The following is a 26,306-nucleotide window of genomic DNA, read 5'->3' as shown; positions in this document are numbered from 1 at the left end:
AGTGAATCACTGAACCTGGGGATGGTTTTAAGGACTCCTGATAGTGGACTTATGGTTTCCTATTTTATTTGATGGTGTATAATGTTACTATCATTATTATTATGCTCACTCAATTTGCCATGATTTAGCCAGTAGAAGTCCCTTCGAGGACTTCCGTGCCCTGTTGATATGTCCCCATCATTCTTTGAGCATCTACTTGCTTTCTGACAGAAGATTTTCCAGGCTCATTTTGTACTTTTCCTGACCCAGCCCTGAAATTAGCCATTTCCCCAAGAAGCCCTAGTTTGTTCTATTGGGGAATGGCTTTTAGAAACCAATACTTAGTACCAGGTGTAATCACTTCTGGTGGGTATCACTGCTCCCAGGCCATCTCAATAAACAACCTGAGAATATATGCATGTATACACAAACACATATATACATATACACAGCATTTCTGTGTCTGACAACTACCAGTTTAACCAATACCTCATATTTCATCATCTCCCTTTCTACCTTTGTGACGCCCTTCTCCGACAGCAAAAATGCTGGCTTTCAATATCCTTAGTGTTTACGTATTTCATCCTCTCGATATAACCAACCACCCATTGCCTAGGTTGCCTTAACCTCCCACATGGACATCACCCCCTCTAACCCCACTTGATCTCTGACACTCCGATTCAGACCAATCCTCTACGTGGATGGAATGTTTCAGCACCAATTCTCTGACAGCTGGGTGTCCTACAATTCAATTCTGACATTACTACCCAGAGTTAAGCACATACCCCATGAGTTAAGGCCTCAATTCCACAAGACTGCACCCACTTCAGATGCTAGCAGCAGGTCTTGGATATCCCCAAACCACCCGCAATTCTGCCTGGCCAACTATAAATTTAGGGGCTTCTATGGACCCCCCCCCCTTTGATAACTCACTAGAACAACTCACAGAGCTCACTTAAAGCGCTATAGTTACAGTTACAATTTTATTATAAAGGATACAACTCAGGGATAGCCAAGTGGAAGAGACCCATAGGGCAAGGTCTGGGAGGGAGGGGTGCTGGATCTTCTGTTCTTGTGGAGTTGGAGTGTGCCACCCACCCAGTACATCAATATGCTCACCAACCAGGAAGCTCTCTGAGCCTCTTCAAGTTTTTGTTGAAGTTGCTTTATATACAGTGCATAATTGGTTAAATTAATGAATTAATGGCCATAGTGAGTGAACTCAGTCTTCAGCCTCTCTCCCCTACCTTGGAGGTCAGGGGGTGGGACAGAAAGTTTCAACCCTCTAATCACATGGTTGTTTTTTTCTGGCAATAAGCCCCCATCGTGAAGCCATCTACCCCACCATGTGAATCTCAGATTTTCACTCTGAGATTGGAAAAAGACAAAGATGGCAAACACAACAGCTATTTAATATTGTACTAGAAGACCTTGCAGAGCGCTAAGTAATAAGACCAACAGTACTTGGCAAGCATGTGAAGCAACCAGCACTGATGAGTGTAAAATGGCACAGTCTCTTCAGAAAATATTTTGGTATTATCTGCTTAAGTTGAACATCCACAAATCCAAATGACTCAAATTCCACTTAGTTATGCACCCAACAGAAATGCATGTTCATATATATATACCAAGAGGATAAAAATGGGCCTTGCAGAATTCTTCATAACCCCAAACTGAAAATAACCCAAACATCCATCAGTGGTAGAAAGGTCAAGTTGTGGTATATTCACAGAAAGTAATGTTTTTTGTAGAGCACACAGAACACAGTAAGAATTCAAATGAGCACAATAAATCCAATCAACAAGATAAGGAAAGAAGAATGGAAAAGAGAAGCAGGAATAAGCACCTACGAAGAACTAAGTGGAAATGCTAGTATAAGAAATATAAATTTTAAAATGAATTCAATAGATAATTCAGTTAAAAAAACAGTTAAAGATGAAGTTGAGCAACTCCCAGAAGGTTATCAGGAATGGAGAAAAAGGAGAGAATGAGACAGGTATTGAGGGTAGAAATAAAACTTCCTCTTAGAAATAAAGAAGAAAAGTAACCAGAGGAGAAAAATATTTAAAGAAACAGTACTATTTGTTTTCCAGGATTTGGAAAAGACTAAAATACCTATACATCTCTGCTAAAACAAACTCCTTTGAAATCATAGTGGGACTTCCCTGGTGGTCCAGTGGTTAAGACTCCACGCTCCCAATGCAGGGGGCCTGGGTTCAATCCCTGGTCAGGGAACTAGATCCTGCATGCATGCTGCAACTAAGAGCCTGCAGGCCGCAACCAAGACCTGGCGCAGCCAAATAAATAAAAATTAAAAAAAAAAAAGAAAATCGTAGTACTAAGACTTTAAGAAACAGAATGTCCTAGGGTCCCCGAGTCTGAGGAAACTGAGTTGGAATTGTAGTAGCCTTGTGATAGATGGGACTGCCAGTTTCAAAGGCGTTGGCTTTTGAAAGCCCAGAAGGGACAAGAGATCAGGATTTAGGTCCACACAGATTGGAACTAAGAATTCCACACAAAGCTGGGCTGGAACCACTGAAGAGCTTACATCTTCGGTGAAAGAACAAGCCAGAAAAAAACTCCATTCACCAACCCAGGCAAAGATATTTGTCTGTCCCAGACTGGGCACGAGGTGGGCAAACAGCCTCCCTTTAAGACTTAGAACAATGACCTTGTTCTCACACTGGTCTAAAGTTCAAATTTACAGTTGCTGGTCTAGGAAACCAAGTTTGAGAAATTAATATGAAAATAGTACCTAGCCATTGATACTCTTGGAACAATCTTAACAAAAGCAAACATAAAACTGATCTGGGAGGACCCTTTTTCAGCGTAGGCAGGTGGCGCAGGATTCCAAAGATAAGGCCCTACTGGAGATGCGCTTATACTCTAACATTTATAAAACTCTGGAGAAATCCAATAAACAGCAGTATTCAACTTCAAAACTTCAGATAATAGACTATAAGGCTGGTATATTTAAAATAATTAAACAAGTTATCTATGCATCTTTGCTCCAAGCCTTTACAAACTATAACTGATAAATTTATAAGATCAGGGGAGACAAAGACTGTTTTTATTTTCCAAACAGATGTAAAACCCCTGTTTAGGAACCTCCATGAAGATTATAGGTTTAAATGTCCTGATTCAATTATGAGTGGGAAGCATCATGCACAGTTTACGTCAAAGCTATTTTTTTAAAAAAAGACAAGACACTGAAGGTCTGGATTAACTCTAAATTTATCAGTTTAGGTAACCTTGTGAAATTATGTAAACAACCAACGGCTTTTAATAAAACAGCAGTAACAAGCAGATTTAATCAGGAAGGAAGTCATCTGACAACAACAAATCAATGTGTGCTTCTAAAAATGAATTACTACAAACGAAATAGAGAATTTTCCCCATGGAAATATAAAACTGAATTTTTGGAACCTTAACACTTATTTCTACATGTAATTTATGTAATTCTCTAAACACATTTAAATTATCCAAAGATGGCAGTTAATCTTACCACAAAATTAAAAGTAGTACAGTTAAGTGTAATACCTGCGCGTCTGGAGCCTGTGCTCCGCAACAAGAGAGGCCGCGACAGTGAGAGGCCTGCGCACCACGATGAAGAGTGGCCCCCGCTTGCCGCAACTAGAGAAAGCCCTCGCACAGAAACGAAGACCCAACACAGCTAAAAATAAATAAATAATTTAAAAAAAAAAAAGATTAAGTGTAATAAGTCTTAATAGTATTATGTGTTCCGTCAATGCTTATTTTTTAATGTGTCAATTCCCCTCCCCTTTAAAAACGGATTAACTCACAATAACATATCAAATAACAGCAACTGATTTATGAGCTGAAAATAGTGACAAGTTCAACTCCAAAGCTTATGCTTTAAACAAGATTCAACGTCTTTTATTTACATATTTATGACATACATTAATGGGTCTTATACAATTAACTAAATCTAGTAACAATGGTGACAAGGGAACATAAAAACACAATTCCAAATTTTTGTCAGGTTGAAATACATTTTCACTAACTGAAAGATTTGATAAACAAGCAGCCATTATAAAGTTATAGACTGTATGTTAATCCACTTAAAACTGAAAGTCAGCCACACAGCTACTGAAACAACGGGAAATTTGCAAATGCAAATATTACATATACAGGTATAATGCATGCATGGCATCACATTTATTCTCCATCTTTTAAGCCACTTTTAAAGTAAACTGGAATAAGCATCTTAATAATATATGTACATCAAGGCACATTCTTTTCTTGTGCTTTAGGAATGACTTACATGTGATTTGCTTGTATCTTAATTTTACAACTTGTATTAGCTTCTAATACTTAGAAGTTTAATTTTAACAATTACAGCTTGAGTGGTAGTTTCCCAGGAGAGAAATGTGGCATCTCCCCGTGGTTATTTTGAAAAACGAGAAAACTCGATAGCTTAAAGAGGTGGGAATTTCAAAATCAAACATACAAATTAATTTAACTCTCAGGCAACTTTTAAAAAGAATTTACTTTTAACAATTTGGTGGGCCATAATCAATTTCTTTAACTAGTATACTGTAATGAGGGCTGAAGAATTCTCAATATTCTGAAATTACTTGACAATTACATGGTATCCACAGGACCACTGCAGATGTCTATATCGCTATCCTACTTCTAAACTGCAGTTTTTCAACAAAATTGAACAATTAAACATGATACAAAAGCTGTAAACATACCAAACCTAGTTTTAACTTCTTTTTTCCCATTTATTATCTTATGTTATCAAGGAGAAATTTCCCATCAACAGAGTTTAATAATAGTGTTCTTTGCTCATGGTCAATTTACTTGCCTTGAAGGATAGTAGAGTAAGGCTTTAATAGGCATTTCATGCATTTTAATAAATCAGCTATTCATTTAAGGGTTCCCCATATAGATTAAGTACACTGTGCAAACTTGATTACAACATGTAACTCATTAAGTGCTTTAAAATAAAGAATCCCTGACTTTATAAGGGGTTAAAATAAATAGTAAGTCAAGAATCACAGATTTGAAGCATTTAAAAAGATGTAATATACTTATGTATCGCACTAAAATGTTTTATATTAGAATTTTTAATCCATAAACAAGGCAAATGAAATCACAGAACCTCTATATTTTGAGAATAAAAGAGAAGAAAAGCCAATTAGTACAGCCTTTTAAACTCAAAGTATATAATAATGTCAAAATGCAAATGAAACTGTACGGTTTTTAATTTATTTAGTACAGTTCTTTATAAACATTAATTCATAAAAAGTATACCATGATAATCCACTGCCATCAAATAGATTTGTTTTCAATTTCTTTACAGTAAATGGACTTTTCTACAGAACCCATTAGCCAGACAAACCGTTTAGAAATGTTAAAACACCACCAAAACAGCCCAGAGCCTTGACATACAAACTCTAGGCGGACAGCCACATAGCACTGTAAACAAATGTTCTGTGAGTTCAATTTATGTGAGATGTCCCTTCTGTTCATCTCCATTACTACATTCACTCTGTTTCTGAAATATGGGCCACCTCTACTTCAACAGTTTGAATAGCTTCTGCAACTTCAGATAGCTTCTGTCCTTGCTGTTGTGCTAACACATAGTTAACCACTTGCATAATACTTTGGTCAGAAAGTGTAGATACTGACGGACATTCTTCAGTAGCTGCAACAGCTTCGAGAGCTTCCATAGTTTCTCCTGTTACTACCACAGTTTCAAGTTCTTGAGGACCGCTGTTTTCTTGTTCCTGCATATCTGCTGTTAAGATGCTAACAGCATGCTCCACTTGAGTTCCTTGGTTATGAAACTGAAGGGTATCTTTTTCCAGCATAATTTTGCAAGGCACATAATCTCTGTGGAATTTAGTCATATGTTTACGGAGTGTTCGAGCATCTATGTAGGCTTCACTACATACGGGACAGACATAGGGCCGTTCACCTGTATGTGTTCTGACGTGGCGTTTTAGAGATCGGGCATCAGCCCAAGCTACTCCACATGTTAAGCACTCAAATGGCTTAACTCCTATTAAAAAAAAAAAGAAGAGAGGTGTATGTGTGGTGAGGTCCAAGTACCAAAATATATTACAGCTTCCTGATAAATAATGCTTTTCTTTTAAGTACAGTCGCCCATAAACCTTTCTATCTTGACTATGGCGATCTTTTAATTAGGACCGAATGGTTTCTCTTAGAATAAAGTAGATTCTGGATATAATCTCTCTAAAGATGTTCCCATTGATAGAAGTTACTGAGAGACAATCCTGAGATTCTGTGAATAGTCTCTTTTAGCCTTCACAGCAATCCTATAATCCTAGGATAAAAAACCAGAAGCTTCAAGTAGTCCATTCCAGCATAAAAATATTGATATAGAATATTAAGCTCACTAAAACAGGAATCTGTCTATCTATACAACAATTAGATAGTCAGGTTCAGGATAACCTCTGTCACCTGAATAAATCTTCCACAATATGGGATTAATCTCTTATTAAGGAAAGCGAGATAATAGGCAAGAGGAATGGTAAAAGGAGAATCACCACTGGACTGGCTTTTAGTCTATTGAAAGTTATATATATATAAAACTATATGAAGTATAGTTACCTCCATGGTTGTTCATGTGTCTCCTATACTCTCTCAGCTGAGTGAATTTTCTTCCACATTGTTCACACACCCGTTCCAGGTTTTGCTTCGCTCTTCCTTTTTTTCCATGGGTAGCTTTCTTTACATGCCTTCTGAACAATGCCTTTTCATAAAATTCTTTGCCACATATATTACACCTAAAATAAAGGAAAAACCCAAATTATTTTTTCCAAAGCACCAGAACCCATAATAATTAATCCAAGTACATTTATATCTCAAGTTCAGATCCTCCTCAGATTTACCCACCTGTAAGGCTCAGTGACAGAGTGAGACTTCACATGGGAATACCAATCTTTCTTCCAACTATAGCACTTATCACAAAACTGGCACTGGAATGGCTTCACACCAAGATGTTTGTTCATGTGCTGGCGAAGATCTCTAGCTTCAAAGAAACTTTTTTCACATCTGCAATAACAAAGTTCATTCACCCAACTGGATCATCTTATTCTTTTAAAAGAAGTTTCCAAGAAATCAGTATATTCTTGGGTTTCTAGAACTCCACAAGATGATCCCAATTTAAAACAAAAACAACTCTTACTATTCCAATCTTGCTTCAAGGCTGCAGGATCTTAAGTTCTTTTAGCTGCAGAGTACTAGAAACATTTTAGAAAGAATCCTGCACAGCTCCCAAAGGTTATCATAGGTGTTATTATTTTCTGTCTCCTCCTCAGCCCCATCTGATCTCCCCTTTTTACATCCCTGTTCACCCACTCCCAGTCTCCATCCATCTGCTGGAAGTAGGCCTCACTCTTGACCATAGGGATGGAGCAACTGACTTAGGCCTAGGTCAATCAGAGCACAGCATTCTCTTAGCCACAGTGATTGATTCACAGAAAACCAAATGCCCTAACCAGATCCAATGGTAGTGAACCTCAGGGCTTTTATAGGAACTACGAGAAAAGCAGCTTGACAATTTGGGAGTTGAAAGGATGTGAGGCTGAAATCATTGCCACTGCCTTGTCCATAGGGAGTCTCAGAGACATCAAGTGCTAATGAATCTGAAACCAGTTTACATTAAACCATTCAGACTCCTAGGCTCGACTTTCATTCAAGTCAGTTTATTTTTTAATTTTTTTAAATAAATTTATTTATTTGTTTTTATTAGTGCCTGTGTTGAGTCTTCGTTGCTGCACGCGGGCTTTCTCTTTGTTGCGGTGGGACTACTACTTTTTTTGCGGTGCGCAGGCTTCTCATTGTGGTGGCTTCTCTTGTTGTGGAGCATGGGCTCTAGGCGCGCAGAGTTCAGTAGTTGTGGCACGTGGGCTCAGCAGTTGGTGGCTCACGGGCTCCAGAGCGCAGGCTCAGTAGTTGTGGCGCACAGGCTTAGTTGCTCCGCAGCATGTGGGAGCTTCCCGGACCAGGGCTCGAACCCGTGTCCCCTGCATTGGCAGGCGGGTTCTCAACCACTAAGCCACCAGGGAAGCCCTCAAGTCAGTTTAAATTGGGTTTTCTTATACTTGCAACTAAAAATGTATGAATAATAAACTATCTTTGTTTTAAAATAAGACTGATTATAGAGTGACATCAGCATATAGGGCAGAGTAGGTAACTCCAAAAGCCCATCCCTACATGAAAGCAGTAAACAAATGGGCAAAAACTGTCAGAATCAATTTTATTGGACCTCTGGAAACTAAAAGTTTACAGTGACCAGGTAAATATTTAATCAAGAAAAAAATTGCTGAATCTTGGTAAGAGAGCTTTGTGGCATTTCAACTTACCCTGGCCCCATCCCCGGGCTCCTCAGCTCAGTAGACAGACTGCATTTCTGCTATGGGTTCCTAGTACCAGAGGAACTTATTCTCACAGAACTGTAGTTGTTTTGAGCTATCTGGTGACTCCTTGAAGTTGCCCCTCAAAGGGCTTGCTTGTATTTACCCTAACTCTTCCAGGGCTGACGACTCGGGGAGGGGTGGGGAGTAGAGAGGAGTAGATGGCTGGAAACACTTACAGGCAAATGTATTAGCCACAGCTGCTGGGGCAAGGAACAGCAGTTCGGTGCAAACAATATCCAAACCAAAAGCCTGGGAGGAAAAGGCTGGAGACTGAGATGTTTTGAGGAATAAGAGCTTTGAAAAACTCTCACATATTCCCAGGAATCTAGAAGTCCAAATATCTGCCCAGTGCTGGGCACATGCTCAGAAAAGACCTGAAAAGGCTCTATACTCTCACCAATGGCTGACTCTGCACAAACAGAAAGAAAAGACCAAGGCAGAATTGTAAACTGCCTGGCTGAGTATTGAAGGCATTCTGGAATTAGTGGTGATGCTTGCACAACATTGTGAATGTACTAAAAGCCACTAAATTGAACACTTTAAAATGATGAATGTTATGTTATATGAACTTTACTTCAATTATAAAAAAGATTTCAGGAGGCTTTGGAAAATGAAAAGAGGGAAAAAGGAATCTGAAGAAGGGAGAAACGAGCAAAGGGCCCAGTACTTCCGAGGAACTGCCTAGGAAGAATCTCTGGCTGGCACCAAGGGACCCTTCTTTCCTACAGTCCCTACTGTAGGAAAGAACTGGTTGCACATTTGAACAACTTCTTTAAATCATTTAAAATGAGTGATTTGTATGGTATGAAATTTGTGTCTAAATAAAACTGTTACATAAATAATTAGGAACATCTAGACAAAAACAAACTGATTAAAATCAAGAGTAAACAAATAACAGTTTAATATTATCTTCAAGTATTCTCCTTTTTCAGTTTTACTGAGGTGTAACTGACAAAATAAAATTGTGAGATATTTAAAGTGTACAATGTGGTGATTCAGTATATGTATACATTGTGAAAGGAATCCTCCCATTTGTTAACACATCCATCACCTCAGATATATATATGTGTGTGTGCACGTATAATTACATATGAATATTCAAGTTCCTACTCTCTTAGTAAAATTCAATCATATTATACAGTGTTATCAACTATAGTCACCTCAAATATTTTCTTTTGAAACAACTTTCAAATAAACTGAGTAAGAACACAAGGAAATTAGTTGAATGGTTCACATATTAAATACTTACTGAGTACAATGATAGCCTCGAACTTCAGGCTTTGGTTGGTGTTTCTTTAGGTGCTTGCTGAGCCCAGAGCCCCTGTGAAAAGACTTTCCACAAACTGAGCAAAGGTACTTGGACTCTCCTATAAAAAATAAAAACCACGTCACAAATCCAGCAATCAGTGCTCTTCCAACAGAATGCTTTACGTTGTATTTCAGAAGTTATTGTATCAAGTGGGCACGGAAGCTGTAACATTTGGCATCCACCTTCTAAGAATAGCAAACTATGTCAAAATCCCTATTTTCTCTCAACTAGAGTACTAGCGAGGCTACTACTACTACCCACAGAATGTGATAGGCTTGCATGATCATCTGGATTATAACAGTGTAGAGTTGTATACAAGTTCAAGAGCAGATTATCTACCCTTCATCGGCCATTTTCCACGTAACTGCTTTAAACACATGAAAATAAGTATACGTGGACTAAAAGTTCTAATAAAATTATAAGCCAAATACCATGTTGACAGTTACATCTGTCTATTGCTTAACTTTTTAAAAGCAAGACCATTTCTTTAGGTGCCTGGATTTAATACTCAGTACACATTTTTCTGCACTGACTGAAACAAAATTTTTACACAAATAAGATAGCTCTAAAACTAGATGTAAGAACAACTTTTAAACTTTACTCTCAAAAAAACAAGAAAACCTTTACTCTCATTAATAAAAAACTGCACACATACAGTCATCTTACAGCATAATCAATATACTAGTAAATTAATAGTATGTAACATGTAACTATGTCAATATAAGTTTCTCATTACCTGTGTGAATACTCATATGTTCCTGAAGACTCCGTTTGGTAACAAATGACTTAACGCATAGTTCACACTGGAACTGCTTTTGTGATTGATGGAGACTCTGGTGTAATTTTAGACCGTGCTTGTAGATGAAAGTCTTTCCACAGACCTAAGAGAGCACAGGTGTTTAAACCAGTAAAACAGAAAAAGAGATAAGGGCTGTTTCTGAAGAATGAGGACACAGAATCTAGTATGCTATTTTAAATTAAAAACTTAAATTATAAACAAAATGACAAAGTTAAAGTTGATACAAGGGCCAAGGATTTTAGCTGATTGATCATCTTCTGATTCAGTAGTTAACAAATATTGCTATTTTTCTTACACCCATGAGATCACTGGAAGAACTCCAAACAGTACCCCAAAGAACCTCATACTGTCCTTTGTGAGACTGGTAAACAATATACCTTATATTAAAAGAGACATGGGAGCTTAATCAAGAACAATATACTCAATTCCTGCTATACCAACTACAACGGTGCTTCTTAAACTCTCTATGATGAAGAACCAGTTCTTTTCTTTCCCCAATCTATTAGAGAGAGATTTTTGTTAAACACAATGAAAATGTCACAATATCAAATTGCCATGACAGTTTCTACATGCCTACTCTCCATCTTTGCACTTACCTTTTATGGACCACACATTTTGAGTAGTGCTACACTAGAAGACCAGAGGCCCAATTAACACTTAGTTTTTAAATATATGAATAAAATGATGCTTAGGACTTGGCTTCAAAATAACTGAAGGGAGGGGGAAGTAAGGCAGTGAGTGACAGTACACATAAAATACAACTGACCATAGATAACCAACAAGGACCTACTGTATAGCACAGGGAACTACACTCAATATCTTGTAATAACCTATAATGGAAAAGAATCTAAAAAAGAGTGAATGGATGAATGAATAAATGAATAACTGAATCACTTTGCTGAACACCTGAAACTAACATTGTAAATCAACTATATTTCAATAAAAATTTTTTAAAAATTAAAAAAAAAATCCCACGATTGACCATGTGTTGATAACTACTAAAGCTGGGTGAAGAGCACATGAGGGTTTATTCTGCTCTCTCACATTCTTTTTTCTTATAATACGAAGCTTAAGAAACGAAAGAGAGAGAGAAAAACATTAAAAATTTCACTGGTTCCAAAACCACTTATTAATAAAAATAGTGGGTCATCCTTATATGCAAGGCTATAGGTGCTACTAGAAATTTTTCACTGTTGCAAATAGCCCAAAGCTGGCTTATCACAGGATTCTTTACCCAGGAATCACATTTTGGCATTTAGTCTTCAGTTCTAGAGAAGGACACATAGCTTAGGCAGAATTTCTGCTAAGATGTGTTTAACTAACAGGTTCCTTCCCAAGCCAGGTTGGTCCTACTGAACGTTAAGGGATGACTGAGACGATGAATTGGTTATTCTCACCCAGTATCACTCTGAATCCTAGCAAGTTTCCCGAACATCCTAAATAGATTAATTTCAAGTTACAACTTCAGACAAATTACAGAACAGAACTGGGAACCACCCTTGACCTAGGCAACAAACTGAAAAAGTTCTGGACTTCCTATGACATTTTACAAAAGTGATGTGACTCCAGAATCAACCAGTCTTATCACCGGTTATGTTCCAACCTTCTTTAAATAACAAAATAAATATAATGGCTTTACCTGGCATGCATGTGGTTTTACCCCTGTGTGCTTTAACATATGTATTCGAAGAGAATATAATTTAGGTAATGTCCTTCCACATATCGAACATATAAATTCTCGTTTGGTTCTGCCCTTCTCAGACGATGATCCTGATGCCTCATTAGATGCAGAACTGGAAGAGGATGAAGTAGGCGCATCTTTCCTGGTATGTCGAATAAGGTGTGCTCTCAAGGAGGCACTGTACTGAAACTGTTTCTTACACAACTAAAAGAAAAAGTAAACAAAATTCTGCCTGAATGTATTTCCATCACAAATGTTAAGTGAAACTCAACTCGTACTTCAACTTTCCATATCTTTGTTACAATTATGTATCACTCAATAAACATATATACTATGTAAAAGACAATATGCTAGGTACCACACTATAGAAATGAAAGGGACAGACCCAGCCTCTGCTCTGCAAAGGTTTACAATCTAACCACAAAAACAGGATTTATATGTAAATAGGTGAAAGATCAATACTTAAGAAGAGGGAATAATCAGAGTATAAGGAAAGGTGTCATCACCAAGGCTGGGTCTTGAAGGAATGGTAAGATACAGACAAAGACAAGAATACTATTATTATATGAGTACTAACAGTTGTTAGGAAGAGCAAAAATAGGGGCTGGAAAAAGTAGGAAGATAAAACTGTGATAGTCCTTGGGTTTTACCCTGTACTTGTTGAGTATTCCTGAAAGCTTCTGTTCTTTATTTTAAAATCAGAGTTATATATAGTCATGATCTACAAACCTTTTTTTTAATAAATAAAACTGGCCCTTTGGTTCACTACCTCTACTTTTTTGACTCTTTCTTAATGATTATCTCTGTAATTCTGAGTGAGTAATATGAACAATAGGAAGTGACTCTCTCCTTTACCTCTCCACTCTCTACACGTACATGATCCTTCCCATTACCATACTTTCTCAATACAGCTTTATGATCATTTTGATGAGATCAATTTCAGTGCTTACATTATTTGGATGACGTACATGTTATTACAGCTGGACCATACAGACAGTATGATTCTCTTTCCTTTCGTTTCCTTTTCTGTTTTATTTCTCTTTCTATTTACCGCTAATTCATCATCAAACCTTTCTCTCAACTGTCTACTGAGAGAAGGTTTAAAACACATCACCTTGTAGGAGATCGCTGTCAAAGCACTATGTTGGTGTTCCAAACTGGGGCGGTTGTTTCCCCCACTTGGACTCTACAGATTGGACCCCATGTTTCCCGTTTCCCATGTCTTGCTCATTTTAGAGGAATACCTCTGCCGACAGCTTCCTGAGAAAGGGAGTTTGGGAGGTAAAACTTTGCAGACCTTGCATGTCTGAAACTGTTTATTCTACCATCATAAATATAGTTTGATTACTGATTCCAAGTTAGAAATCATTTCCTTTTATGATATTAAAGATATTGTGCCTTTGTCTTCTAACTTCCACTGTTGCTGCTGAAAGGCCTGAAGCTATTCTAACCCTTATCCTTTCTCTCTTGTAATTTATAAGATTTTCTTTGTACTTTGATTCTGAAATTTCATAATATATCTTGGTATAGATTTATTTTCACCCATGATTCTGGACATTCAATGCACTCTTTTAACAAGGAAACTTCTATTTTCAAGTTCTCAATTTTTTTTTCATTGCATTAATGATTTCTTTCTCTCCATGCTCTCTGTTTGGAATTATCTGGATATTAGAAGAAACCTAGACCAATCCTCTAAAATTTCTTTCACTCCCATTTTTACCTTGTCTTTTGCTTTATTTTCTGAGTGATTTACTCAATTGTATTTCCTAACTTTTCTGATATTTTTATATGTGTTATTATGTATTTTACTCCTAAGAAAAACTCTTCTGTTCTCTTGATGTGTCCTTTTAAAAACACAGTACATGGTTATTGTTTTATTGATGTAATTTTTTAATTTATCTCTAATATAAATCATAGTTTGTGGTTTGGGTTGTGTGTGGGGGGGGGGCTTTGAGTTTTCTTCTAACTGCATAGTCTTGGATTCCTCAAAGTTGTTTTTTTGCTTGAAATATTTGTTGTGAGTCTGTATACCTGATGTCTATTCACATTTCAAAATAAGACATTTAAAAACTGATTGGAACTTGTGTGTAAGCAGAGGAGTAAATTGTCAGCCACAGGCTTTAATGAGCAGTATCTTTAGATCTTTTGTTATAAGACTTCGGATTTCTCACTTTTAAGAAATCCTTCTATTTTAAGATTAAGGGTTTGGTTGTTAACATGCTGGAACTTGAGTAGGGAAAGAGAGCTTGAAAAGATTCAATATTCAGTATATATGCTTTTACGTTCCCTTGTTTGGTATATAGTACATTCACCCTCACTATTCACAGTGTTCCCTAGAGCAGTTGTGGGTTTTATCTTTTTCAGAGAGTAGAAGATGGATCTTTGGCTGAAGGCATGGTGGTAGCAATTTACTTACTTCTTTTTTTTTTTTTAATTATTAGCATCTTTAATTATTTATTTATTTATTTATTTATTTATTTGGCTGTGTTGGGTCTCCGTTTCTGTGCGAGGGCTTCCTCTAGCTGCGGCAAGCGGGGGCCACTCTTCATTGCGGTGCGCGGGCCTCTCACTATCACGGCCTCTCTTGTTGCGGAGCACAGGCTCCAGACGCGCAGGCTCAGTAGCTGTGGCTCACGGGCCCAGTTGCTCCGCGGCATGTGGGATCTTCCCAGACCAGGGCTCGAACCCGTGTCCCCTGCATTGGCAGGCAGATTCTCAACCACTGCGCCACCAGGGAAGCCCCATACTTCTTAAAAAGACTTTCTAGGGACTTCCCTGGTGGCAAAGTGGTTAAGGGTCCGCCTGCCAATGCAGGGGACTCGGGTTCGAGCCCTGGTCCAGGAAGATCCCACATGCTGTGGAGCAACTAAGCCCGTGTGCCACAACTACTGAGCCTGTGCTCTGGAGCCTGCAAGCCACAACTACTGAAGCCCGTGCGCCACAACTACTGAAGTCCGCGCACCTAGAGCCCATGCTCTGCAACAAGAGAAGCCACTGCAGTGAGAAGCCGGCACACCGCAACGAAGAGTAGCTCCCGCTAGCTGCAACCAGAGAAAGCCCACGTACAGCAATGAAGACCCAACGGAGCCAAAAATAAATTAAAAAAAAAAAAAAAAAAAAAAAAAAAGACTTTCTAACAACTAGACTCATCTCTACTTTCAAGGTAGCTAGTACCATTAATTTCTGAGCCTTTTGGTAGTTCTGCAATACAATTTGGATTGATTCTTAGCTTTCCACACTGAAAGCCTGGGAATGAGCCCTTTCAAATCTGCTGAATCAATGACTCCATCTAGGGACTTCCCTGGCAGTCCAGTGGCTAAGACCCTGTGTTTCCACTGCAGGGGGGTACGGGTTCTATCCCTGGTCGGGGAACTAAGATACCGCATGCTGCACGGTGCAGCCAACAAACAAAAAACACTCCATCTATTTATCAGAATCCAGAATTTGGTTGCTAAGGTCTCCTGTTCTTTTTGCCTTTCTATGAGCTTTTTAAAAAGATCATTTTACTGTTGTCTTACTAGGGTATCAAGAAGAAGCAAAGGTAAACATTTTTTGGCAAGAACATGACATGTACAAATCAGAAGATAACTCTTACGGCAATATAAGGGAGACAGAGAGAAGAGAGAACACAAATGGCAGGATAATAATGAAGCAGTAAATTGGATTCTATTTATAATGAAGTTAGAGCCATCTATAATTAGCTTTCCAGATACTTACTGGACACTTGTAATCTCTAGCTCTTTCATGTTTCAGTATGTGCTTTATAAGAGCATATCGTCTCTGAAAAACCATTCCACATTCCCCACATTTATGGGATGCTTCTTCTTCGGTATTCTCTTTAGCATCCCTTTTTGGTTGTTTCATCTTTTTTCCTCTTTGAACTAATTTCTGAGCCACCTAATTAAAGAACAGAAAACACAATCTAAATAAATTAACTATCTCAAATTCACATTATCTTAATATTGGTATTTAAAACATTAAATTGCTTTCCTGCATCCACTCCCCTTCCCCCCAAGATAATTATCACCATAAGTATAACCGCAGAATGCTTTCAACTTAAAGCTAAAACTACAAAGGTAAACTCTTTTTTCACCTTACCTGTTGAACTGCTGACTTGGGAATGGCTTTCCGTTTCTGCAGCTTCTTCTCCATTCCTTTGTGTAGTCGGATATATCCCCCTTCGTTAACAGAACGCTGCCGAAGCCTGCTTCTGTAAGTATCATCATCATCGGGACTATGGTCTGTCTGTGCTGTCGGTTCAACTAGATTTTCCTGATCTTTTAAAGACTGGCCAAGGTTCTGCCTATGCTCTGAAATATCTTCAGCACAGATATCCTCTGTTGCTGTATCATTTCCCATATTACTGTTTTCTGGAGAGCTACTGATTACATTCTCTTTTGAAAGCTTAGGATGAGTATTAGAGACTGTGTCATCTTCTCTGCTGTTTAAAGTTTCTAGTTCTGTCTGGCTGTTTTTTGTTACTACATCAACAGACTCCATTTCAGGATGGGAATCAGTTACACAGCCTACAGGTGACAGAGCAGCTTCGGTCTGTGAAGAAACCTGGGGCTCAGGCTGTTGTCCTAGCTCTCCATTCTGCTCTGGCAATTCTCCATTCACCAGCAGTACAATTTCACAATCCCCAAGTTCAGTGGATAAAGTTGTTGTGGTTCCCTCGTTGTTAGCCACAGGAGGTGCAGTACCTCCATTTTGTTCTGGTAAGTCCTGTGTAGATGCAACTGTTTGTACCTCACCCTTCTTATATACTGTTAGCTGCTTCTCTTCCATTAGTTTATGTACACTTTCACAGATTTCTAAAACTTCTGACATGAAAAGATGACGAGCCAAGATGGCTACATCAGCCATGCTACAGAAGTCAAAACTTAGCACAGAAGTGTAGGCAAATTCCAGTAAAGGAAGGAAGCTTGCCTTACAAAAGCCTATGTGAAACAAGAAAGATGAAAGACAAAAAAGTCAAATCACCACTAAAACACCTTGTAGAAACAATTACTGTATGATTATGACAATATAAAATAGAATATAAAGGCAAATATGACCATTTATTCTGCAATTAAATATCCTGGATTTGTTTTGAGTTCTGGTTGCTTATTAAGCCTTGACTAACTAATTTCTATGAGCCAAGTCTCTCAATACCTAAAATAGAAAATAATATCACACTTACTGCCTCAAAGAGTTGTTGTAAGGCAGTCATTTTCAAACTGTACTCCTTAGAACCCCGGGGGTTCCTCAAATTCCCCTCAAGAATCATCTGCTGGAGAATGGAGGGTAAAAAAAGAGAGGGAGGCAGGTGAGTAGGCAGGGTTCAACCAACCTGTCCCCTAACCTCACTGCAGTAAGTGTAGCTGTATATTTTAATAATAGAAGTCCCTATAAAAATTTGATTGTGAACAGAGGGTTCTACTACTAAAAACTTTAAAACAAGGTCTACAGCAGAGGGTCAGCAAAATGTTTCTGTATAGAATTAGATAATAAAGATTGCAGGCCATAAAGTGTCTATTGCAACTACTTAATTCTGCCATTGTAGCTGGAAAGAGAAGCCATATATTATAATATGTATACAAATGGGCATGGCTGTGGTGCAATACAACTTAATTCAGAAAAAGGGAGGGAAAGGAGGACTGGTGGCCTTTGGGTTATAGTTTGCTTATCTTTGTTCTAAGGAATAACACAATTACTATACACATGAGGTATTAGGTTCTCATTTTATGTGAGAAAATAAGATCAGTTTATTTCTAAGTTCTCAGTACTTCACTTTCAAAACCCATTTTTAATATTCACATGATTCAAAAATCAGAAGATTACACAGTGATAAGTCGAACTCCATCTCCATAACCAGAATGATTAAGAATTTGTAGATTTTTAGAGTCTTTATACAGTCAAACAAATACTCTTATGCCTCCTTCTTATAGCAGGTGTTATACCACACATATTTTTCTGTGCCTTGCTTTTCTCATATAATAATTTATCTTAAGAGATCTTTTATTAAAATACAGGGAGCCAAAGCAACCTTTTAAAAACTCATGTTTGGGAATTCCCTGCTGGCCCAGTGGTTAGGACTCTGTGCTTCTGCTGCAGGGGGAACGGGTTCAATTCCCGGTGAGGGAACTAAGATCCCGCAAGCCATGCAGCATGGCCAGAAAACCCCCAAAACCAAAAGACTCATGTTTGCTGTGTTTTTCAGTTTTGACTCCAGATACATAAAATGTGGTCCTTTTACATAGGCAAATAGTGGATAAACAAGTAACAAGCATACAGGGAAACCTTAAACTGTGAGATCTATTAGGATTCAGGTTGAAAGCTGGGGAGACTACACATCAACATGACCATCATAGCTAATTCAGCCATTCCTAGGAAAGCTGATATCAAGCAGGCTGAGGTCATATTAATACTGCTACAAATTATGAAACCGAGTTAAATAAGGTTGAGGTAAGAAAGAATATTTCTTAAAACAACAACAACAACAACAGATACCAACAAAATAATGTATTTTGGTCTTTTACCTAGTACCTTTTTAATTTCTAAGTTGAAGTCATAAGAAAAATTTTCCATGAAAGAACTAACACTGCTCCAAGTAACTTTAAATATCAAAAACCATTTTTTCCCAAAGATACAAGTCAAATGTTTACTGTAAAATGCTATAAAACACAAAAGAAAATAAGAAGATAAAAAAATCACTCATAATCTTACTGCCACAAGATAATTTTGGTATTTTGTTTTTACTCCTAGTCTTTTTATGTACACTACACACACTCTGGAAAACATTTTAATCAAAATAAAAGGGGCGGGACTTTCCTGGTGGCACAGTGGTTAAGAATCTGCCTGCCAATGCAGGGAACACGGGTTTGATCCCTGGTCCGGGAAGATTCCACATGCCGCAGAGCAACTAAGCCCATGCGCCACAACTACTGAGCCTGCACTCTAGAACCCGCGAGCCACAGCTATTTGAGCCTGCGTGCCACAACTGCTGAAGCCCGCGTGCCTAGAGCCTGTGCTCCACAACAAGAGAAGCCACTGCAATGAGAAGCCTGCCCACCGCAACAAAGGGTAGCCCCCGCTCGCCACAACTCGAGAAAGCCCACACGTAGCAACAAAGACTCAATGCAGCCAAAAATAAATAAATAAATAAATTTATTTTAAAAAAAAAAAGACATGACACCCTAAAATTCCTAGGAAAGAACATAGGCAAAACATACTCTGACATAAATTGTACCAATGTTTTCTTAGGTCAGTCTCCCAAGGCAATAGACATAAAAGCAAAAATAAACAAATGGGACTTAAACTTACAAGCTTTTGCATAGCAAAGCAAACCATAAACAAAATGAAAAGACAATCTATGGAATGGGAGAAAATATTTGCAAGAGATGTGACCGACAAGTGCTTAATCTCCAAAATATACAAACAGCTCACACAATACAACAACAACAAAAACAAACAACCCAATCAAAAAATGGGCAGAAGAACTAAATAGACATTTCTGCAAAGAAGACACACAGATGGCCATTAGGTGCATGAAAAAATGCTCAAGGGACTTCCCTGGTGGTCCAGTAGCTGGAACTCCACACTCGCAATGCAGAGGGCCTGGGTTTGACTCCTGGTTGGGGAACTAGATTCCACGTGCTGCAACTACGAGTTTGCATGGCGCAACTAAAAATCCTGCATGCCGCAACTAAGACCTGGCACAGCCAAATAAATAAATAAATATTTTTAAAAAAAAAAAAGAAAGAAAGGATGCTCATCATTGCTAATTATTAGAGAAGTGAAAATTAAAACTACAGTGAGGTACCACCTCACACTGGTCATAATGGCCATCATTAAAAAGTTTACAAATGGGAATTCCCTGGCAGTCCAGTGGTTAGGACTCTGCGCTTTCACTGATGAGGACTGCTGGTTCGATCCCTGGTCAGGGAACTAAGATCCCACAAGCCATGCAGTGCCACCCCCCCACCCCCCACCAAAAAGTCTACAAATAACAAATGCTGAAGAGGGTGTGGAGAAAAGGGAACCCTCCTACACTGTTGGTGAGAATGTAAATTGGTGCAGCCACTGTGGAAAATAGTATGGAGGTTCCTCAAAAAACTAAAAATAGAGTTGCCATATGATCCAGCAATCCGACTCCTGGGCATATATCCAGACAAAACTATAATTCAAAAAGATACATGCACCCCTATGTTCACAGCAGCATTATTTACAATAGCCAAGACATGGAAACAATCTAAATGTTCATTGACAGATAAATGGATAAAGATGTGGTACATATATACAATGGAATATTACTCAGCCATAAAAAAGAATGAAATAATGCCATTTGCAGCAACATGGATGGACCTAGAGATTATCATACTAAGTGAAGTAAGTCAAACAGAGAAAGACAATACCATATGATATCAGTTTTATGTGGAATCTAAAATATGACACAAATGAACTTGTCTACGAAACAGACTCACAGACATAGAGAACAGACTTGTAGTTGCCAACGGGGAGGGGGAGTGGCGGAGGGATGGAGTGGGAGTTGGGGGTTAGCAGATGCAAACTATTATATATAGAATGGATAACAGCAAGGTCCTACTGTATAGCACAGGGAACTATATTCAATATCCAGTGATAAACCATAATGGAAAAGATTAAGAAAGAATGTATATATATGTATAACTGAATCACTTTGCTGTACAGCAGAAATTAATACAACATTGTAAACCAACTCTACTTCAATAAAGAAAAATTTGGTTATCAGGCAAAAATATTGCGTTTTTGTTTACTGAGGTACAGTGTATGTACAGTATTATATAACTTTCAGGTATACAACATAGTGTTCCACAATTTTAAAAGGTTATACTCCACTTATAGTTACTATAAAATATTGGCTATATTTTCTGTGCTGTATAATATATCCTTGTAGTCAGGTGTTCTTTAAGAGTAGTGTTGAGGGACTTCCCTGGTGGCGCAGTGGTTAAGAATCTGCGTGCCAATGCAGGGGACACAGTTTAAGCCCTGGTCCGGGAAGTTCCCACATGCCATGGAGCAACTAAGCCCGTGTGCCACAACTACTGAGCCTGTGCTCTGGAGCCCATTTGCCACAACTACTGAGCCCACGTGCCACAGCTACTGAAGCCTGCGTGCCTAGAGCCCGTGCTCCACAACAAGAGAAGCCACTGCAATGAGAAGCCCGCGCACCGCAACAAAGAGTAGCCCCTGCTCGCTGCAACTAGAGGAAGCCCACGCGCAGCAACAAAGACCCAATGCAGCCAAAATAAATAAATAAATAAATAAATTAATTAAATTTTTAAAAAAAGTAGTGTTGAGCAGGCACCACTGATTGACTGCTATTGACTATTTTACAACTCTGTAAAAATTAACCTACAGAAAAGTAATTGCAAATGCAAACGAAATGTGAAAGATTAAGAAGCTTTTTCTATCAGGGTAGGAAAGATAACTCCAAAACTTACAGTTTATTTCTCTATAGGATATTAACCAATCTATTAGCAAATTCATTTTGAGCAAATTCATTCCTCTGGTTGAAAGACAATATATACAAACCTTTTCTTCAGAATTCTATTAGAAGCAGTTTTAACATCTTACTGGTTTCCTAAATTAATCATATAAAACCTTGTACTATAGTATTTGCATAAAAGTTAGGTTTTTAACATTTAAAAAATCATGCTTTGGCATAGGGCTTAGGAAAGTTTTTCTGTAAAGAGCAAGATAAGCAAATATTTTAGGTTTTGTGGGTCACTAGTTTATGTAGCAACTATTCAATTCTGCCCTTGTAAGCTCAAAAGCAGCCACAGAGGGCTTCCCTGGTGGCGCAGTGGTTGAGAATCTGCCTGCCAATGCAGGGGACACAGGTTCGGGCCCTGGTCTGGGAAGATCCCACATGCCGCGGAGCAACTGGGTCTGTGAGCCACAATTACTGAGCCTGCGCGTCTGGAGCCTGTGCTCCGCAACAAGAGAGCCTGCGATAGTGAGAGGCCCGCGCACCGCGATGAAGAGTGGACCCCGCTTGCCACAACTAGAGAAAGCCCATCACATAAACGAAGACCCAACACAGCAAAAATAAAAAAAAAAAAAAAAAAAAAAAAGCAGCCACAGACAATATGTAAATACATGGATGTGGCTGTCTCCCAATAAAACTTTATTTACAAAAGCAGGCAGTGGGCCAGATTTGGCCTACAAGCTATAGTCTGCCAACTTCTTTTTTTAAAAAAGTCAGTAAACCTCTAGTAAAAAAAATTTAGAAATGAGAGAGAAGGCACAAGGAATGAAAGAGACAAATCTACAGTCACTGGAGGCATTTAGAAGAGAATATTAAAAATTTTGTGCTGGAATTCCTTGGCAGTCCAGTGGTTAGGACTCTGCACTTTCACTGCCAAAGGTCCAGGTTCAGTCCGTGGTCGGGGAACTAAGATCCCGCAGGCCGCACGGCACCGACAAAAAAAAAAAAAAAAATTGTGCCAAGAAACTTGAAAATTTAGATAAAATGGACATATTATGGCAAAACTTTCTACAAATTACTCAAGATGAAATAGAAAACCTACAGAATAATTCCCTAACCATTAAACTTGTCGAATTAGTAGCTAAAAATCTTCCCCCAAAAGTCCAGTCAATTTTAGCCATCATTCTACCAAATATTCAAGAAACAAATAATTCTAATCTCATAGTAACTACTTCAGTGCATGTAAAAAATTGGAGGGAATACACAATTTATAAGACTAAACCAACTCTGATATCAAAACATGACAGAAACAGTGTGAAAAAGGAAAATTACTCATGAATACACTTGGAAACAGGCTAACAATATTAGCATTCTAAACCAAACACAGTAGTTTGTACAAAAGATATATTATGACTACACTGGATTGATCTCAGGAATGAAAAATTGAGTTAACATTAGTAAACCAATGTAATTTCCCACATTAACAGAATGAAATAAATAAAGATGGTCTCAACGGATACAGAAAAAGTATGTGGTTAAGTCCACACCTACCTATTTCAGAGGAAATTTCCTTAATGTTAAAGGGGGTAAAGGGTAATCTATTTAAAACATTCACCAAATAATATACTTCATGGTTAAAAAAGAAAAAAAAGCATTCCCGTATCTTTCTTTACCATGGGAATAAGTGAACCCTCTATCACTACCCCTATTTAACTGCTGGGTTTTTTTTTGAAGTCCTAAACGGCACTGTAAAGTGAGAAGAAAGAAGTTCAAAATATAAGGACTGGAAAGGTAGAAAAAAAAAACAGTACTATTAGCAGATAATATATTAATATATCAATATTTGTTTTATATGGAAAATCTCAAAGAGTATAGATAAATGTCTGAATGACTAGTAGTCATTCAGACATTTATCTATAGATTCTTTGTTGATTCTATATACAGTACTACTATATACAGTACTACTATATACAGTACTCTATATACAGTACTACTTTGTTGATTCTATATACAGTACTACTGTATATAGAATCAACAGTTACCAAAAATAAATCAGAAATAATATAATTTTAAGAAAAAAATTATAATAGTATCAAAAAGTATAAACTACCTTAGAATAATCTAACAAAAGATGTGTGAGACTTTTACGGAAAAACCTCTAAAACTTTATCAATTCGATGTAATCCCTAACAAAATACATTTTTCTTCTTTTTGTGGAAGCAGACAAGCTGCTTTAATAGTTTATATGGAACAGCAAAGAGTTATGAATAACTAAGACCCACCTGAATAATTAAGGTGGGAGACTTTCATTATTATAAAGCTAAGGTAATTAAGACCAAGCAATAATATTGTGGGAAGAGACAACCAACAGATTGGAAAAAAGCCTATAATCAGTACCAAACATGTGAAAATGTGTTTTTTAAGAGAATTTGCATGGCCGACGCGTAGGAAGAGAAGGGAGTTTTCACTAAATGGTTCTGAGACAAAATGGGAAAAAATGAAATCAAACACCTATCTCACACCGTCAAAAAAAAAATTCCAAATAGATTAAAAGTTAAATAAGAAAGAAAAACTATAAGACAGTATATGAAAATATCTTTACGGCTGAGTAGGGAAGAATTTTTTTTTAAAGCATAAACAACATAAAGGAAAACACTGATGAATTCAACAACCATTAAACTAGGTAATTAGAAAACAGATGTAGATTTTATCATTTTTTTTATACTTTACACATATTTTACAATTAGCCTATCTACTGAATATTTAAAAATCAAACAAAACTTTTAACAATGTCTACTTCACCTGCTATTGGTTTACACTATATTTCCTGAACAATATATAAAAATAAGCATATGGAATGAAGAATAAATGAGATATTTTGTTGGAATAATAGGATGCTGTGCTGCAGTTATTTTGGAGACATTTCATTTGCTATTATAAGCTGCTGAGAAACTGGAAAAGAGCAACACACACTCTTCTTTCTGCTTCAGATGCATGAAAGATAAGGAAAAAATTCCAAAGCTAACACATCAAGACTACACTTGTGATAGGTTTTATTATTCAGATGGCCCAGAATAAGATGTATTTTCTCCTCTGAGTCACCAAAGTAAATATCACAAATCTAGAATGTAATGCAACTCTATGCTCTGTAAAAGTTTTTGTTCACCACTGTATCCCCATAGCCCAGGCCAGTTCCTTGCACACAATGGATGCTTGAGAAATATTTTTTAGTAATTAAACATATAGCTACTGTTAAGGAAAAATATATGAATTTGTCTTTCCAGAGAAGGTGAGTTTTAACAGTATAAGGCAGAAAAGGATCAGTGGTTAACTAGGTAAGTATTTATATACCTGGATAAAGTCACTTTTTTGTTTCAGAAAGAGGAAATGACATTTCACACAGTGGTGTCAGTAATTCAAGAGCTACAGCAAATTAATATTATGAGGAAATGTATAAATAAGGTTACCTATTTTAATGCTTCCTAAATTTTCATTTGTTGACTCCTAAGCCAATACATAAATTCTAGTGAGGCCAAAAGAAAGTCAAATTATCCATTTACAATAATAACAACAACAGCAGCAGGCCCAAAGAAACCAAAAAACCACACCTGGAATTCTGATTATTCTATATTGACAATTTGATTATCGAATCTAATGAATGACGAATATTAATCTTAAAAAATGAAAAACAACAGACCTACAGAAGTGCTCTACAATTTCAGGTTGCACAACATAAGATTCAGGCAGTCAATTTTAAAGTAATATATTTACTTAGTGTAATAACACTGGTGCAATTATGGATTTCTCTCAAACTGTTTTTAACAGTGTAGATCCCAGAAACTCTACTACTGCTACAATCGTCTCCCCGAACGGGTAGTGATAGGAAATGACAGCCTTTTCATAACTCTATCTTGGAAACCCTACTAAAAGGGAGGACCTTACAGTTCAGCTTAGTCTGTTCTGTAAGTGGGCTTCTCCCACTTGAGCATAAAACCTGAGTTTGTAAGATATACACACCCCTCTTCCAGTATATACTTATGAACAAAAAACACGAATATCAGAAAATTCTTACCAGAAAGATCCACCACTGCCTCATGACTGGAAACAGCTCCTTTCTCAATAAAAAGATCTCGAAAATATTCGCTATTAGCTGACAGAACAGATTTATGAGCTTTGTACTCTTCTCCTTCAATTAACAAAGTAACATCACAGAACTGGTTAGAGAGTCTCTGTTCGTTCAGCTGTTTTAAGACAGCCTGACAATGTTTTGGAGAAGAACGTTTCACCACTCCTTTGGTGTCAACCTATCAAAATAAGTTTGAGACCAAGAGTTGCATTACATATCATCTGTATTTTTACCCTTAACAGAATTTAAAACAAGACACATTATTCCCTTATAAAAGATTCCACTAATTAATATGAAGAAATAACCTGATATTCTTTATTACCTATGTATTTAAATAAAAAGATACATTGTTCTCACTGTCTTCTGCTATGTTCATTCTACTTGACCCAATGAAAATCTGCACCTCACTTCTTGCTGCCTCCTCTTATTAGTCAGAAATTTATCTGATGATACAAGAAACGAATGCAGGCAAAAAACAAAGACCTAGTCAGCTTAATTTTACCTTGCTGCATGACCCAGAAACTGCTTCCAGAAATGTATTCTGTCT

General features: G+C 37.5%; 1 protein-coding gene across 1 annotated transcript in view; it reads right to left on the bottom strand.

Moving 5' to 3' along the window:
• Window positions 1–3,913: 3,913 nt before the first annotated feature.
• The window catches only part of ZBTB11 (zinc finger and BTB domain containing 11), a 29,501-nt gene continuing 7,108 nt past the window's right edge, over window positions 3,914–26,306 (bottom strand). The window contains exons 3-11 of the mRNA XM_068546827.1: window positions 25,706–25,937; window positions 16,281–17,122; window positions 15,900–16,079; window positions 12,141–12,386; window positions 10,439–10,583; window positions 9,643–9,760; window positions 6,868–7,026; window positions 6,583–6,758; window positions 3,914–6,010 (exon numbers count right to left, since the gene is read on the bottom strand). Of these exons, the coding sequence (XP_068402928.1) occupies window positions 5,493–6,010; window positions 6,583–6,758; window positions 6,868–7,026; window positions 9,643–9,760; window positions 10,439–10,583; window positions 12,141–12,386; window positions 15,900–16,079; window positions 16,281–17,122; window positions 25,706–25,937 (2,616 nt within the window). The 3' untranslated portion in view covers window positions 3,914–5,492. The remainder of the gene's footprint in view (window positions 6,011–6,582; window positions 6,759–6,867; window positions 7,027–9,642; window positions 9,761–10,438; window positions 10,584–12,140; window positions 12,387–15,899; window positions 16,080–16,280; window positions 17,123–25,705; window positions 25,938–26,306) is intronic.

Source organism: Eschrichtius robustus, chromosome 6 (genome assembly GCF_028021215.1).
Source record: "Eschrichtius robustus isolate mEscRob2 chromosome 6, mEscRob2.pri, whole genome shotgun sequence".
Classification (NCBI taxonomy): domain Eukaryota; kingdom Metazoa; phylum Chordata; class Mammalia; order Artiodactyla; family Eschrichtiidae; genus Eschrichtius; species Eschrichtius robustus.
This window is presented reverse-complemented; position numbering and strand designations above follow the sequence as displayed.